The 17,197-nt window shown below is 39.9% G+C and overlaps 1 protein-coding gene across 2 annotated transcripts in view; it reads left to right on the top strand.

The window, feature by feature from the left end:
- Positions 1 to 17,197, top strand: part of p2rx1 (purinergic receptor P2X, ligand-gated ion channel, 1) — a 33,023-nt gene that overhangs the window by 10,013 nt on the left and 5,813 nt on the right. For both annotated transcript variants that reach the window (XM_035527146.2, XM_035527147.2), the window contains exons 2-4: positions 7,126 to 7,270; positions 9,972 to 10,043; positions 16,399 to 16,471. In XM_035527146.2, coding sequence (XP_035383039.1) covers positions 7,126 to 7,270; positions 9,972 to 10,043; positions 16,399 to 16,471 — 290 coding nt within the window. The remainder of the gene's footprint in view (positions 1 to 7,125; positions 7,271 to 9,971; positions 10,044 to 16,398; positions 16,472 to 17,197) is intronic.

Here is a 17,197-nt window from a genome sequence, read left to right as displayed (position 1 = left end):
TTTCTAAGTTAGCATTAGCCTTAGTATTAGCATTTAGTGTTAGCATAAAATTAGGTTTAGCATGTGCGTAGAATTATCATCTGCATTTGAAGGAACGCCTTTCTTGAAGATTTAGCTGAAGGAAGGAGAAAGTCTAAAAGACAAAGAGAAGCTGAACAGAACAGAAAAATCCAATACATGGAAAAGACATCTCCGAAACCAAGCAATTGACCGCCACTTTATCATCTACTCATAAGGGCATAAGGGCTGCTTTTCAGTACTAGATCAAGATGATGAAATAGAGATTAAAAGAAATGACGTTCAGGGGCAGTGTAAGAAGTATCCAAAATGATCCGTCCAAAAGAGGAGATTCCAGTTCTTTATAGCCCCATACTAAAACACTATAGGAAAACATTCTACACACTATAGGTTTAGGAAAACATTTGAATCAAGAGAAGAGTCCCAATGACTACAGAACCACAAGCGAGGCAATTGAGAAAGAGGACTCCATTCGAGATTACACAGACAATGAGACAAATGACGATTGGATGTAAAGTTATGAGATAAATTAAAGTTTGAAGACAAAGTGGGCTTGAGTAGCAGAACAAGCATTAAAACTACTAAAAGAAGAACAGAGCGAAATTCCAAGATAAATACTATGAAATGCCAAAACCCTAGTAGAATTGACCCTAAAACAGAAGAACCTAGACCCTGTATTAATGAAAAAAAATACTGGTCAAAACTTGTGTAGTGGTTAAGTCTACAGGCCACAGGGGGAAGCAATACTCCAAGACAGACCAGAAAGAAGGGAGCTCCAAAACTGGTAAGTCCATATTCAATGGTCACATGAAGAAACAAATAAGAGATGTGCTGATAGAGAAGAATGCAAAATGAACTTGACCAGTCTCGAAGTTGGAGAACATGAACCTCTCCAGTGTCCAATATTGAATGCCAAGATGGACCCTGGATATATACCACTGTTTTGCTGATTTGAAAAGAATGGCAAGTGAATTGCCTAAACCAGAAGCAGAAGGACAAGCCGGGATAACCAAGTTGGAGGGACCAAACAAGACAGCTGGGCAGAGCCTAGCATTAGTTCACATCAAATCTATGATGATACATGCTGCAGTAAAAGACATGATGACAAAGCTCCTAACAGAGGCAGACTTGGCAGCAATGGTATACAAAAATCACCATGATGAAAAATCCTTTAACCCACACATGAATCTGATTTGGGGTGCTGTTAGAGAACAATATCCTACCAATAGAGATCCTACAAGACTGGAGCATTGCCAACTACCTGAAAATGAAGTCGTCACAGATTTCATCATTGACTTCCAGAACAAATGGAAGCAAGACTGTGGTGTCATGGGAAACAAGCAACACAACATAAGCATCGTTTCTATTGCTCATAATAAAGACTCATTCAAGATAAAACCCATTCAAGATAAGATGGAACAAGTCTGAAAAAGAAACCCTGGGTTCAGATAAAAGAGTGTATAATCCACAACGCCAATAGACAAACACGGAAGAAACAAGAAGAGAAAAACAAAGACTCAGAACTGATAACCATTCTGTTAAAGAAACAACTGGCTGAAATGAACAAAAGAATAATGAGAAAGCTGCCAACACGCAAGTAGTCGTAGTATAAGTGACACGCCAAAGTCAAACACACACCAACCTGCCCAACCAGTCAACAAACCCAGCCCAGTGAACATACCAGCTGGAGTACCAATTCCTGCTTATGTACAGACAGGCAGAGGTCAATCAGGGGAAAGAGGCCAAGGCAGACAATTAAACAGTAATGGCAGGGGAGGACCAGGAAGAGGATGTCACTCTTGCTGATGTAAGCAATAAAGACATAAACAGGCAGAAAGCTATGGACCAACACAACCATTACAGCAATCCTATGAACAACAGCCAGCCCAAGATTCCAATGAACAACAACTACAACAACAGCCCTACCCTCAACCCCAACAATGGCAAAGGCAAAACTATTATGATGGGGCATGGTGGAAATAGGGATGCTTAGAGAGCAAGAACCTACTATCTTTGTTGGGGTAGGAGCTCACCTCCTGCTTTTCCTGGTAGACACAGATGTACCTTACTCCTGCATAAACAAGCTTATAAATTCGGTTTCTAAAGTCATACAGACTTTCCGTTTCACTGAACTACAAGTACTGGTAGTCGAAGATCAAACAATAAAGACAGCTTTCTTAAATTTAGCAGCATCAAAAGTTAACATTCATAGAAGAGACATATGTAAAATCAATATCAACACTGAGTGCAAAGAGTCAGGCCTTACAGTGTCATTTAAACAACATGTACCTAATCTGGGGATGTACCTACTTTCACCTGCCTTGAGTCATAATCAACAAATATCCTGGTTTGAAATAACAGAAGACACTAACAAGATATAAGTATGAACAAAATAGATGTACATCAAATACCTGAAATACTGTCTTGAATATCTGACACCAAGTACATCACTTTCGCATTATGCCATGAATTTTGACTCAAATGACTGCCAAGATAAATACAGTGAACATTGGCATGAATACTGCGAGAGTAAGATAATGATGTTAGGAGAAGTTTATCTGGGACCAAAAGGCATAGCAGCTGAAGTCACCCTGAGACATGAATTGGAAACATGGAACAAACTGCCAGAAAACCACCTCAATTCATATAACTCTGATGAGACAAACAGGCGTCCAATCCAAGCACCTAGAACAACGATGTTACATGTTGCAAAAATAAATAAAAAAATGTAAAAATTCCGAATCACAGTGGATCAAAATCTATGGACCTGACAAACTGTATCAGTGCCTAGACAGAATATATCTGAAAATGAAGCATGAAGCAATACTGACAGCACAACCCAAGTAAGCGCCTCTAAGAGCTATTACTATGGCTGTTTTGAAGGACAAAACTGACAATTTGATGACGAGCTGAGAACAGGTCTCATCCAAACTGTGGGTCACTGGTCATGAAGATGTGGGCCTCAACAGATCAGCAGACCAAGTCAAGATCCAAGCCAACCAGATGCACAACTGCAGAGACTGAAACAATACCTGCATACAAGGGAAGCAATAAAAGGCATCAAGACCACCATAATTTTTTGCATTATCAAATACAGGTGTTCTGATTCCCACAGTTATCAACTGCAATACATCTATCCATCCAGTAAAGAATCCTAGAATGAAGCAATGGAGGAGGGTCCCAGACTTGAGAGCTATTAACAAGCTTGTTGATTCAGAATATCCTATTGTACCTAACCAAAACACCATTCTGTCCAGCACCCCTGTGGACACCAAATACTAGAATGGGTTTTTTAATGCTGTCTTGAACCAAAGAGATCTAGACAACCTTTCCTATTGCATACTTTAGCTGCAGGTCCAACCCGGTTGAAAGAGGCTTCCAGCAGCTGCATTTGCCTGCAAGAAAGCATCCACAAACTCCCTGGCAGCCCCATCCTGAAGTGTGATGAAATTTTCTTTGAGGATGGCTCCTCATTCCTGGCATTCAGAGTCATTGGATGTGCAGTAGTTGCAACAAACTACCAAAACAATGACTTTGAGGTCATATTTGTGGCACAACTTCCTCAGCCAAGTGGCGTAGTCATTGCTGTCTGCAAACTGGCTAAGAGACATTCTTGCACTATTTATTCTGACTCAGCATATGCCACATTTATGCTTCCATATGGGCATCAAGAGGCTCCCGTAATGCTAACGACAGGCCTGTTTCTCACTTGAATGAAATTCAAGAACTATGATCAGCCATTCATAAACCTGTGCAATAGTGAAATGTGCAGCTAACAAAACTGGAACTGACTTTACCGTACAGAACAATAATGCTAGCAAAACTAGGACATATTTTAGAAGTGGTTTCAAGTTGTGAAAATCAAACCTCAATGGCTTACCCTAATCTGTCCATCCAAGACTGATCGACCTATAACAAGCAATCAGCCCTGAAGAGAAGTCTATGTGGTTTAAAAGGAGGTGGTCTACAACAGAAAATCAGGCCTGGCTTGAAGTATTTTGATGGGAAAGTGGTAGCACCAGCACAACTATTGCCCTTATTGTGCAGAGCAGCTCATGAGGTAACCCACTCTGCAAGGGGAAATGAGGAGAATCATTGAGGAACACTGATTTTCACCATATTTGCATCCCATGATTGATAATGTTATTAATTGCAATATTTGCAGAAAGCACAATGTGCACAAGACATTTCAGCCACAAATTGACATATTTCATGCCTGTCAGGCCTATTTGAACACATCTACACGGACGCTATTAACATGACAGAAAGAAAGGAAGGGAAAAGATACTGCTTCGTGGTAGTAGACAGAATGATCAGATGTATAGAAAGAACCAGTGAAACCTGACAAAGCTGGATGACTTTGTCTCCATGAAGGTGCACATGAGTAAGAGGAAGGAGCCGAGGGTCCAGTAACCCTGCAAAGTAATTCTAGCTCCAGTTGTTAAAGTAAAGGACCGAACCTATGGATTCACATCAGTCACTGTAGTCCAACCAAAGAGACTAGTAGGTTGGCGAATAAGGTAACTGAAATTCAAAATGCAAAGGAAGCTGAGGGAAGCGTGAAGTGCTAGCAAGCTCTCCTCTGACCTCCAACAAGCCTCTCTATGTGGTGCAAAATCACAAGAGGCAGTAGAAGTCAACAAGAGTCACAGGACACATATCTAAGGACCTTTTGACACCAAACCATTGGGGTCATAGACCCAGTGGATAATAGGTTAGTTAAATGTGATGGGAAACAAGAACCATAGTAAGAGCAGCAATCCAATGACATGGTTCCCAACAAACTGCTGAACACTTCACAACCTAGATGAAGAAACATTTAACAGACAGCAAAAATGATGTAAAGAGGTGAATTTTGGTATTGATATTAATGCTTGTGATGCAATACTTTCATGTCACAGAACGCTCGCCTCCCGCGAGGCACGTGGTTTGAGCAGCCATGTGCAGTAGGAGGGTCATGTTCGTAGCCACACCTGCACACACCTGTATTGTATTTAGTCTTTAAACTCTTGTCGTTGTGTGCAGTGTTGTCGGTTATTTTTGGCGTAATGTGTGAACGTTAAATGTTTTTCTTGCAGTTGTTAAATGTAATCGTGTTTGTTCCGTGTTGCGTTCATTGTTGGTAACACGTGAGTGCCGTCGTCTTTATGTTTCAATTAAATGTTTGTCCATGTCGAAGAGAGTCTGTGCGTCCTGCTCCTCGCCCTGCGGCACTCGGGCCACCACACGTTACAGGTGACAATATCGTTCTACTTACTGAATTAAATGAGACAGGGATCTTGAAATAGAAATGCAAATCATTATATAATTGGTACATTAACAAAAGAGCTGATGATTCTTACTCAAGTATATTGATCTGAGTCAATTTTTTACTAAGACAATTTTTAAATCAGTATATTGAAAATGTAAGTCCTTAGCTGAACGCAGGTGTTGAATACACTGTCACCCACAGAAAAAAAAAATGTAATGAGGAATTTTGACTCCTTAAATTGGCCTTATGAAGAGGGTTTTTCACCCATTTCTGGGGAATAACTGGACATGAAGCATATGTCATTAAGCTGTATATTGATATTTTCTTTTTTGTATGATCTGAAATAATATCAAATTACTTTTTCAAATTCAAATATTTTGATTAATGAGTACTAAGCTGCTATAAGTTACTATGATCAATATATAGATTTTTCTATTTTTTATATTGCATACTTATGCAATATAACAATCTATTTCCATGTTTCATAATGTTATGAGAGGGAGCTCTGAACTGATTTATGTATGTGTGTGAGTACAAGCAGCCTTGGGCACCAGGAGTGTGCTGAGCAGTGCCCATCATTATCAGGGAGAAATGAAGTAAATATAGTCCAAGAAAGAGTGAAACTTACTAATAGATCCAGCTCATACCAAACTCACAGTACACATCTAAGAGCAATAATGCTGACAAGGGAGGAAAGCGTAGACATTACTGAGGTCAGTCTGACCGGATATGCAAGTCCTGTCTGCTGTAGCTACATCATCCAGCTGACCAGCTGGCAGCCAATGGGGAGGAACAGTGATCAGGAAAGAATTCTAGCAAGCCAATCAGATATAGCGAGAAGGTTCCCCTTTTGCAAAACCTTTGGAGTATTTAAAATTAAAACACACAATTACATTAGCTTTTCCCTCTCAAGACTGAACTGCTCCTTGTTATAGATGATGGATTGTAATAAAGTTTATTCTTGATTTTTAAAATGTTTTTTGTGCTGTGCTCTTCATTTGTCTTGAACCTAAATTCAAGAAGAGAAAAATCGCTCCACAATATGTGTCAGTTTCAGGGTCACACCACTCAATTTCTACACAGTTTTTACATTTTGAACTTCAGAAGTATAGAAACAAATAATGTATGTCTTAAAATATATAATATTCTCTAACATGCTGTCACTCGGTTCCTAAGGCTAATGTCATGGATTAGGAATGTAAATTCGGAAAGTAAACATAACCTTTCTTGGAATGGCTCTCACAGCTCTATGTGTCTATGTAAAGTGGCTGGCTAGAAAGCATGTATATATGACACAGGGGCATGTTTTATCAGAATTGTAAAACACCCATGCTTAAATACACTTGCTGCTGTTATTCAGCAACACATATTACCTTAAGGTCTGAAGCGCCCCTGGATGAGTTGATTATTTCATATGGTGGTAGGTTAAACCATGAATCATGGGTGGTAATGTTATCATAGCTTTTCATTCATATTTAAATAAGTTGGAGGCTAGAGAGGGAAGTCCCTAGTTCAACGTTCGTTGCTGTTTCTGGATTATTTTGAAAAATGCAACGTCATTGAATATGACGAACAAGGGAGGTGCATAAATTTGGAATTCTCCAGAGTGGATTGTTTTATCCATGCACATTTGAGTACATGCATATTCCAGTTTAATTATAATTCTTTGTTAGCTAACTAATTTGATATTGCAGTAAAAGTACCAAAAAAAAAAAGTATAATCATGGATGTCACACTGTCATACAATGCCGGAAAGACTTTTGCGAAACGTTTGAAGTGGCCTGCGGTGCTTGTGTGAGGCAGAAGCGCCAGAGGGCCTGCCAGAAAAATGACTCATGTGTGTCCCTCTCTTCTAGATGGGTGTTCATCTATGAGAAAGGATACCAGAACGAAGACACGGCCATATATTCTGTTTTCACCAAGATGAAAGGAGTGGCCTACACACAAATCAGTGGAGTGGAGAAGGTCTGGGACGTGTCTGATTATGCATTCCCCGATCAGGTGCGTTTATATCAGCATGGCCCTACCTTAAGCAACAATCTGCTTTTTTTACGCAAACACGCAAAGAAAAGAAAGGAGAAAACGGTTTATATGGGTAGTTCTATCAAGTGTACATGTACATCTATCATTTCCAAGTGAAATTTGTTGATATTTGTGCAGAATTCTTCTTCTCTTTTAAAACCCCATTGTACACTTCAAGGACGCACTGGTGAATGTAGATTCAGATTCCTCATGTAGCCACAACTTTCATATTAATTGCATTGTAGCTTCTGAATAATTCACTGAAACAAATATGCCTTAAGATTAATAACTAAACAATAATCTGCCATCCAAAGTTTGAGGGCCATGATCTGGTTTATCTAAACACATATGATAAAAAGTGTTCAGATAAGGAAAGTTTGCTTTGAAAGTGTGTCACTATGCCACCGTGGCAAGTCTCGCACACTATGAACAGTAAATTAACCTAAATGGTTGGAAGATAAGTGCAAATAGACAATAGACAAGCGTCCCAGACAAACCCTCTCCTCAATCAAAGGAGTGGTTATGAAACCACTGTCTGTGGACCTGAAAGCCAAAAGGCAAACTACAATAACGTCTATGTTATAGTAGTCCCAAAAGGTATAAATATGTGCGTAGATCACATTATTTAAACTATGCATTATTTTATGTGCATTAGAATCTTAATTAGAAATACTTATTTTGTACCCATACTCACTGGCGATTTTAACAGGTACACCTATTTCTGGTGTACAATTATAATCTGGGGCCAGTCTGCTAGCACAAACAATTTGCCAGCTGCCTCTACCCAACTTGCTTCTCACCAAAGGACCCGCACTGCTCACTAGAGGCCAATTTAAGATGGCAGACCATTTTTGGGCAGCACTAATACATTCATGCCAGTGGTATAGTTGTACCAGGCACTCAGGCAATGAAATCCATCTTTCCTACTCTTCAAAAGGAAAGGTTGTGCTAAACACTGAAAATGACATCACTTTTCTTTTTGGTATTTTCACACCATTGCAAACATCCTAGCTGACTAGCATTTAGAGCATGGATTTTTGGTAGGTGAGGTATGAGATGCTCTGCTAAACTAATTAAACACAAAGCATTTGCTTTGACATGTTTGTGACCCAGTGACACACTAAAATAATATCGATCAGTGGAAAACTCCCGCCAGTTCACTCCAGGATGACACATCGGTGTCTGATCAGGTGCTCTGCTGGAGGACACTGAGCTGGAAAAAGGGCTGTCATGTCTAAAACCGAACATCTGGCCACCCTATTTCGGGGGTGGGGGGGCACAACAGCCGAGTCAGCACAGAACTGGTCAGCGCAGAACACCAACTTGGCATCAGGAGTAGATGTATCAGAAAGAGAGGCTAGATTATTAACTACATGCTGCTGTGCTCCTATAGCTTACCTATAAGAGACGGTAGAACAAGGTCCTGGTAACACCAAGGTCATGGGTTCAATTCCCAGGAAGCACACATACTGCCTTACCCACAAAGGTGCTCTGGATAAGTGTATCAGCGGAATGATGTAAGTTAAGAAGAAGATTATTCCATAGCTTGGGTGCTTTATAAGAAAAGGATCTAACCATTGTAGGTACTAACAAACAGCCTGAACCTTTTGATCTTAGCAGACGTGGTGGATCATAATAGACCAATAGTTTGCTAAGGTATTGTGGGAAAAGACTATTCGGTGCTTTGTAGTGATTAGAAGCATTTTACAATCAATTTTACTGGGAGCCAGTGCAGTGTAGCTATGATAGGACTAATATGATCTTTCTAGTTCTAGTAAGAACTCTGGCTGCTGCATTTTGGATTAACTGGAGCTTGTTTATACACTTATACACTGGTACAACCAGATCCTGCAGGTTTGGCATGTCATGTGTCAATACTGGCTGGAGTTTCACCAGAGTCAGAGCATCCTGCCAGATAAAATTATCATGCAAAGTATGCATAGACAAGTCTCTTTGTTTACACGTGTGTTGCAGCGATGCAGTGAGCTTGCGTGTGAGCAACACACAACTGATTGCCCCTCCCACTCCCTACTAAAACACAAAGGCCTGTGTACTGTCACGATATCGATACAATATCCAGTGCAACACCTAATGATGACAGACTCAGAGGCCCAGGGAATGTTGATGCATTAATGTCTTTTTTTTCTGAGAAAAGATATAAAATCTGCTGATGTCATCAGTTAATGTTATTATTAACTATTGCATCCAATCGCACAATATAATGTAATGTAGCGTAACATCAAATAGCACAATATAATGTAATGTAGCGTAACATCAAATAGTACAGTGTAATGTAATGAAACATAAGTGCCTGTACTTTCTTATCAGTGATATTGAGTATATCTATAAACTGACTGATTCTGAATGTTGCGATATGAAAAATCTATTCAGTTCTTCAATTTTTATCTAATGAATCACCATACTATCAAAAATACAAACAAGGTATGTATTTTGAGTAATATTTATGTTAGAATATTTTACAGAATTTTTTGTTAGTTTTTTCATTTTGTCATTGACAAGACAAAGTGGCCAGCTTTCATAGGTACTTTGCGATCTCAGTACCTGTGCGGTACTTTCAGAGCAACTCGCACACAAGTAGGGCGTCAAAGTGCAGTACTTTCAGAGTAGCCTGCACAGACTTCTGGCCTACAAACAACTCAAACCATTGTCTCTTTTACAGGGTGGTGACTCTTTTGTTGTGATGACAAATTTCATCATCACTTTCGGACAAACCCAGAGCAAGTGTCCAGAGGTAGGATACATAAACTCTCTTTTGCTCACTCTCTCTCTTTTTCTATTTTTGTACAGGTGTAAGTTTAGTTCTGTGATATACTGTTAGTGCATTTCTAATTTCTTTTTGAAAGGGCAGGAAACACACACACATACTGAGTAAAACGTGTAAGGACACACTATGTGCAAAGCCAAAATGTCACATGATCGCACGCTGTCCAGAATTTTAGCAAGAGTAATCCATGAATCAATGATCGAAAAACATTTTTATCTCGTTTCTTTCACTCCTTCCTCCTCGCATTTTTCATGACTTGATTGAAATGCCTAACATGGTCTGATTCTATGGCTATGAGGGACACTGAGCTGTGATGTGTATGGCACATTCTGCTCCTCAGTTCAGTTTCTGTTCTGCCCAAGTGGGAAATGAGCATTTTCCCTGGCAACTTGTTAACTGGCAAAGTCCAAAGTGCCTCATAAACATTTATTTAAAGCTTTAGCGATTTGTACATAATCTAGGGATGTGCTTTTTACATCTGTAGTGGTGCTTCTGCAGTCTTTGCGCTGCACCGGGCCCTGTAGAGGCATTGGCCCCACTGACTCAGTCTGGCAAACAGGTGCGATCATGTCAGTCATGTCAATGCGAACTTCTAGATGTTTCACCAAACATTAGCATATATTTTACCCTTCAGGCATGATAGCCATCTTTGTATTTGCATGGTTCGCTTTTTTTTTTTGCGTAAAATGAACATTTTCTGATGAGAAGATAAGTAGATGCCTCAAGGCACCAAACAGGCAGAAGCTGTAACATGTTTGCACCCCTTTGACTTGAATGGGCATGTACTGTCTTGGATTATCTTTTACACAATGTTTGGTTCGATGCAAGTCTGCTTTTGTTTTCCTCCTGGTTTTCTCCCAGTTGCTGTTTCGGGTCCAAAATTGAACTGAAAATTTCAGTTCACTTGAACTGGGGGGTTGGGGGCTGCTGCATCAGGACACACTTGGCTCAGTAGTATTTTCAAACTCACTTTGTTCCAAATTACACCTAGGTTACAGGTTTCCTGAGAGTTACATCAGCTACCTGGTTATGTCTGCTACTTGTATTTTTTTTTAAATAGAAGTATGATATAGGGCTGCTATTTCCCATGAAGGGGTCAAAACAGAAATAGTCTTGGCTTTCCTCTATACACCCTGCAATTATGTCACTGCATCATTACGGGATACAAGAGGTGATCTGATTGTATATTGGAACAGTGTGCATAACCACACACACTGATAGTATAAGGCCTCATCCCAACCCAACTCCTTTTTATGACTAAGGCACTCTTCATTTTCCTCAATGGCCCTGTCTCATAACCTCATTTGCTCTTAGGTGTTCAAGGATGTAGGGTGTCCTGCTTCTTTAACAGGCTTGCTCACCAGCACTTCTTATGAACATTTGATGCATCCCCTTTTTTAAGTCCACATCAGACCACACCATCATGAAGGCCGTTACCTAGGTTCCACTGTGATCCCATGATGTTCCTCACATAGTCATATAAACCAACTAAGGATGGCTCGAAAAACAGAAAAAAACCCCCTGTTTGTTTAATTTTATGTTGTTGTTGTTTTTTCAAGATAATCAAGAAAAGGATTGAGGGTCATGTGTCTGAAAATTCTGAGGTTAGGGGGGGGGGAAGCAGTATTTAAATTGCTTTAGTGATATTATTGCATATAAACCAGGCAGTAAAGCTTTGTTAGACAGTTTATGATAATGTAAAGCCTGATTTATGTTAATATCATAATACATAACTAAAGACTTTATGATCAATATTACATTGCATTGAAATGACGTTTAAGCAAACTCATGGGTCTTCCTATGAATCTCCGTTTTATAATGCATTATCGTTACATTTATGATCTTTTATATGGCATAAATAATGCTTTATAATGCCTGCCATAAGCTTATATAATTAATCATTAGTAGTTATAGCTACATGCACAATGCCTTATAGAGCAAGAGTATAAGACTTAAAGTCAGTTTTTATGAATCATTATAACATTTGCTCATAAAAACATGATTGTTGTAATGTATTACATGTTCTGATATTTATTTATCAGTTATAATGCATTGTAATTTACAGCTTTAGTATGTCAAATTGTATTATACAAGTCTTTAAGTGCAGTGTATTTTTAAATGGCTTTTAAACATACAGGACATTCCATATCAATACATAAAACTTTATGGAGCATTATAAGTGCACTTTACAGGCTTCAGGTGAAGAGAGACAATCACATATAAGTTGATTCACAAATAGAACATACAACTTAATGTTTTGTGTATCCAATTTTCAAGGTAAAATTTATTGTAAACAATATACAAGCATTTTGTCATATAAGGTGAACAAAAGTCTTTGAAATATTCTTCCTACAAAATAATTTTCCTATAAAATGTACATAGAACATTTGACTCAAACGTGTGTTTTTTCATAGCTGAGAAAGATGTCAGTTAAATGCTTTATATTCATCATAATCACCATATACTGCTATACTAGCTAGCTAGCTAGGTCAACAACATATCATTTGTGTTATATTAGCTAGTGGCACTGCATTTCGTTTACACCATGTCTTGAGTATTCAACGCCTGGCATGAGAAAGAAACAAACTCACTGGCAAAAGTAACCAACCATTACATAGCTGCAAAGCCTAAGATAACATCTTACGTTACCGTAGCTAGCTAACAAAGAGGAATCAAGTTTGGTTTGACTAGGCAGAGAGTTAGCTAGCTAACTAGCTGGTCAAAGAATAGATATTATTGTTGTTTTCGGTGAGTATTTGTGCATGAAAAATACACTGCTCAAAAAAACAAAAACAAAACACTGAGAACACTTAATCATCACAGTTAAACATCAAGGTTATCAATCTGTCCAGATTTGCATCGATTTCACCTGCTTTGATGCAAAGGAAAACAACAACAGGTGCACTGGAGAGGCAACAAGACAACCCCCTAGATGGGAACAGTTTTGCAGGTGGTATCCACAGACAGTTACACTCTCATTATTCGTCCTGAGTGATTCTTGTCTATAAGACTGTTTAGTTTTGTGTCTTGCTAGTGTCCTTGTCAATACTGGTAGCATGAGTCAGTATCTGCAGCCCATTCAGGTTACACAGCTCCTCTAGAATGGCACATCCATACGTGCCATCGTGAAGTTGCCACACCCAGTCAGTTTCCAAACAAAGCCGAAGCCGGCACTCATCTGACCCCTCACAACCCACAACCGTGTTGCGACATATTGCTGGTGACGCTGAGCGTTCTCTTCTGTGTATTCCTACTGTTAACCACCTGCGCTCTCCCTTTAGATTACGCCTCCTGTTTAATCCTCCTGCTTTCCTCGAACTCTGCCTACTCCTGACAACCTCGGAATTAAACAACCATAAACCAGCCCCTGCCGAGCTCACATTGCCATCCTTCTTGTCTGAGTCCTGAAACTCCCTTTCAAATAAACCCATTCCATCTCAAATTAAACACTTCTTGAAACTGGACCCTCTCTCCTTGTGTGTTTACTTGTTACACATTGCAAGAAGGTTTGCTGTGTCTCCCAGCACAGTCTCAAAAGTATGGAGGAGATACCAGGACACAGGCCATTTCACGAGGAGAACTGGACAGGGCCGTATAAGGGTATTAACCCAGCAGTAGGTCCGGTATCTGCTTCATTGTGTGAGAAGGAACAGGAGTAGCACTGCCAAAGCCTTAGCAAATGACCTCCAGCGGGATACTGGTATGCATGTTTCTGACCAAAATGTCAGACAGACTCCATGAGGTTGGCATGAGAGCCTGACATCCTCTATTATGACTTGTGCTCACAGCCCAGCACTGTGCAGCTGGACTGGCATTCGCCAGAGAACACCAGAACTGGCAGTTCCTCCACTGGCACCGCATTCTCTTCATAGACGAGACCAGATTCACACTGACCATGTGTGACAGATGTAAAAAATTCTGGGGACACCATGGTATACGTTATGCTGCTTGCAACATTTTCCAACATGACCAGTTTGGCAGTGGGTCAGTGATGGTGTGGGGAGGCATATCCATGAAGGATCGCACAAACCTCCACATGATAGTGAAAGGTTCCCTGTCTGCTGTTCGGTGCTGGGATAAAATCCTCAGAGCTATTGCCAGACCTTACGCTGGTGCAATGGGCCGTGGGTTCCTCCTGGTGCAGGACAATGCCCAGCCTCATGTGACCAGAATGTGTGAACCGTTCCTGGATGATGAAGGCATTGATGCCATTGACTGGCCCTCACCTTCCCCAGACCTGAACCCTAATAAGACCACTGGGACATTATGTGTCATTGCATCCAACACGGCCAAGTAGCACCACAGTAGTCTATGAGCTCAATGATGTTTTATGGACATAGCATTTATTATTATTATTACTCATTGCTCATGAGTGGTAAAATGGTTCTCATTAATTATTTAACTTACTCATAAAAGTGACTTCCAGCTAAATGTTGGCAATGGCTTGGGAAAACCACAACATTGTTTCTTGAAATGTGCATGCTCAGAAGGTTTGAGATACCCTTGCTTTGTTCACCAAACATCTATACTTTTTTCCAACTTGAAAGATTGACTGAGCACCATTATCCTCAATCACTGAAAACTGAATTTTAAATTGAATGGTAAAAATTACAATGTGATTGATAAAAACATTTTTTTATGATTGAGGCAATTAATTGAATTAATTCCATATCTCATATTGTTGCTAAAGCACCCTGAGATCATCACCAATCCTCCACCAAACTTCACAATGGGTGCAAGACACTGTGGCCTGTAAGCCTCTCCAGGATTCCATTTAACCATTAGATGATAGTGTTGGACCAAGCTTAAACCTGTACTCATCGGAGAAGATGACCTTACACCAGTGCTCTACAGACCAATCCTTACGGCGTTTCCAAACCTCAGCCTGGCTCTACTTTGCTTCTCTCTGATGAAAGGCTTTTTACTAGCTTTCTGCATTCAAAACTTTTCTTTTGCACTATTTTGACAGTCAATAGTGCCTGTGTTGGAATTCAATAAACAGTGGAATGTAATGGTTGCCATACATGTAGAGATGCTGATTTAATGTAGAGAGAGAGAAAGAGAGAGAGAAACAGGACATTCAGACAGAAATCCTTCATCCGCTCTGCATGTAAATGAAAAGCACTTCCTGTACTCTGGAAGCCTGTTGTACTTCACTGCAGTTTTGACTATCTCTACATCTTTTATTACAGTACACAGCACTTACTGTGATGTTCTTTGGAGTGTGTGTGTGTGTGTGTGTGTGTGTGTGTGTGTGTGTGTGTGTGTGTGTGTGTGTGTGTGTGTGTGCACGTGTGTGTGTGTGTATGCATTTATAATGCATAATAATTAAGGATTCATAGTATCACAAAAGTATCTGGAGAATCAATGGTTAACGGTTGCTATCTTTCTAAATTAACCTGATGATTCTTGGAGTTGCACTGGGCTACTGGCTCATGTAAGGTTAAGTTACCTAACGTCTGACAGAAGTGCATATAGCTAATAGCAGAACAGTAACTTCTCCTGGTTAAACTGCTCATGGTGCAGTGGCAGTGGTAGCTCAGTGGTTAAGGTTCTTGACTTGTAATTGGAAGGTTGCTGATTCAAGCCCCACCACCAACTTGTCACTGTTGGGCCCCTGAGCAAGGCCCTTAACCCTCAGTTGATAAAGTTGTATTCAGTCATAATTATAAGTCGCTTTGGATGAAAGTATCCACTAAATGTCAAATGATTCTGATGATAGCAATCTGGATAAACAGATACACTATCAGATTGACCAGCCACTTTCAAATGTGAAAGGAGGTGTAATTAAAATATATATCATTAACAGGTTAATAGGTGATTTTAATATGTAAGTCCTCTTGAAAAAAATATTGGGCAAAGATATTACTATAATACTATACAGAGAGCTATATACTAATTACACCACCAAAGATTAACCCTGGACCCTACTAACCTCTTTCCCTGTAATTCCCTGTAATCTTTCCACTTAATTCGCTACAGGCAAAAGCAGGTCTCAGCAGCATACCAGTATTGTGTTTTTCTTTGACATGTGTTGATGTTCCATAGTTTATTATAACTCATATTTGCATTATTCCCAGCAATATGAAAATTTTTACTTACAGCAGAATTAGATTGTAGTCCGATGAACTGTTAAACAAATAGTATGTCGGACAAACTCATTTAACATGTCCCTCAGCAAGTATTTCCCCCCTATTATAGTACCCTAATATATATGTGTGTGTGTGTGTGTGTGTGTGTGTGTGTGTGTGTGTGTGTGTGTGTGTGTGTGTGTGTGTGTGTGTGTGTGTGAGCTTGCGAATATGCCGCGTGTGTTTTTCAGTTGCCCGACGGAAAGAACAACTGCAATTCGGATGCCGATTGTGAAACAGGCCAGATCAAACGGACAGGAAATGGTAAAGCGCTGAACAACACGTCGACGTCCTCGTAGGACACAGATTTAGATTTGACGCGCTGTCACTAGCTCGAGGATCCGTGCGGCAAAAATAGGTTTATTCTATGCACAAACATAAGTAGGCTATAATTTGCTCAAATGGATCGTAAATGGATGGACGCACAAAGTACATAAACTTTCTGATAGCATTAACCTGAGTGACGTCAGGACTCATCATATTATTTTTACTCGAACGTTTCATTGCACTGTTTACCGCTATTTGCAAAACGTTTATTTTCGCTGCACCCGGGCCAGTGCCTATGTAACCATGCGTTTTGGAGCGCTTAATCTTTGGTCTGGATTCAGCTACAACTCTGCGTGTGAACCTCAGACAGACCTGCCTGCTGCAGAATAAAGAAAAAAAATACGATTGTCCAGCGTTATCGCGCGTGATGTCGAGATAATTACTCGTAGTGTTATAATTCCCTGCTGACTTTGAAGTGAGGATTTCTTGGTAACAATGATCCATGTTTATGGTATGGCGCAGACTCAACTGGGTTACGCCGGTCACACTGTCTCTGTATAGTAAAGGCTCTACGAAAACATCTGTTTTATAGCAATACCTCACAGCATTACATTACCAAAGCCCATTTAAAGCCAGAGACTGCCTTCGCGTTTTCCAGGAATCTCTTTTCAGCTAGAGCTCAATTTATGTAAATACTCGCGGCTTCGGATATCCATCTCATGA

The sequence above is a fragment of the Electrophorus electricus genome, chromosome 8 (assembly GCF_041902795.1).
Source record: "Electrophorus electricus isolate QZ-2024a chromosome 8, ASM4190279v1, whole genome shotgun sequence".
Taxonomy (NCBI): domain Eukaryota; kingdom Metazoa; phylum Chordata; class Actinopteri; order Gymnotiformes; family Gymnotidae; genus Electrophorus; species Electrophorus electricus.
The sequence above is the reverse complement of the archived record's forward strand: the minus strand, read 5'-3'. Positions and strand labels throughout refer to the sequence as shown.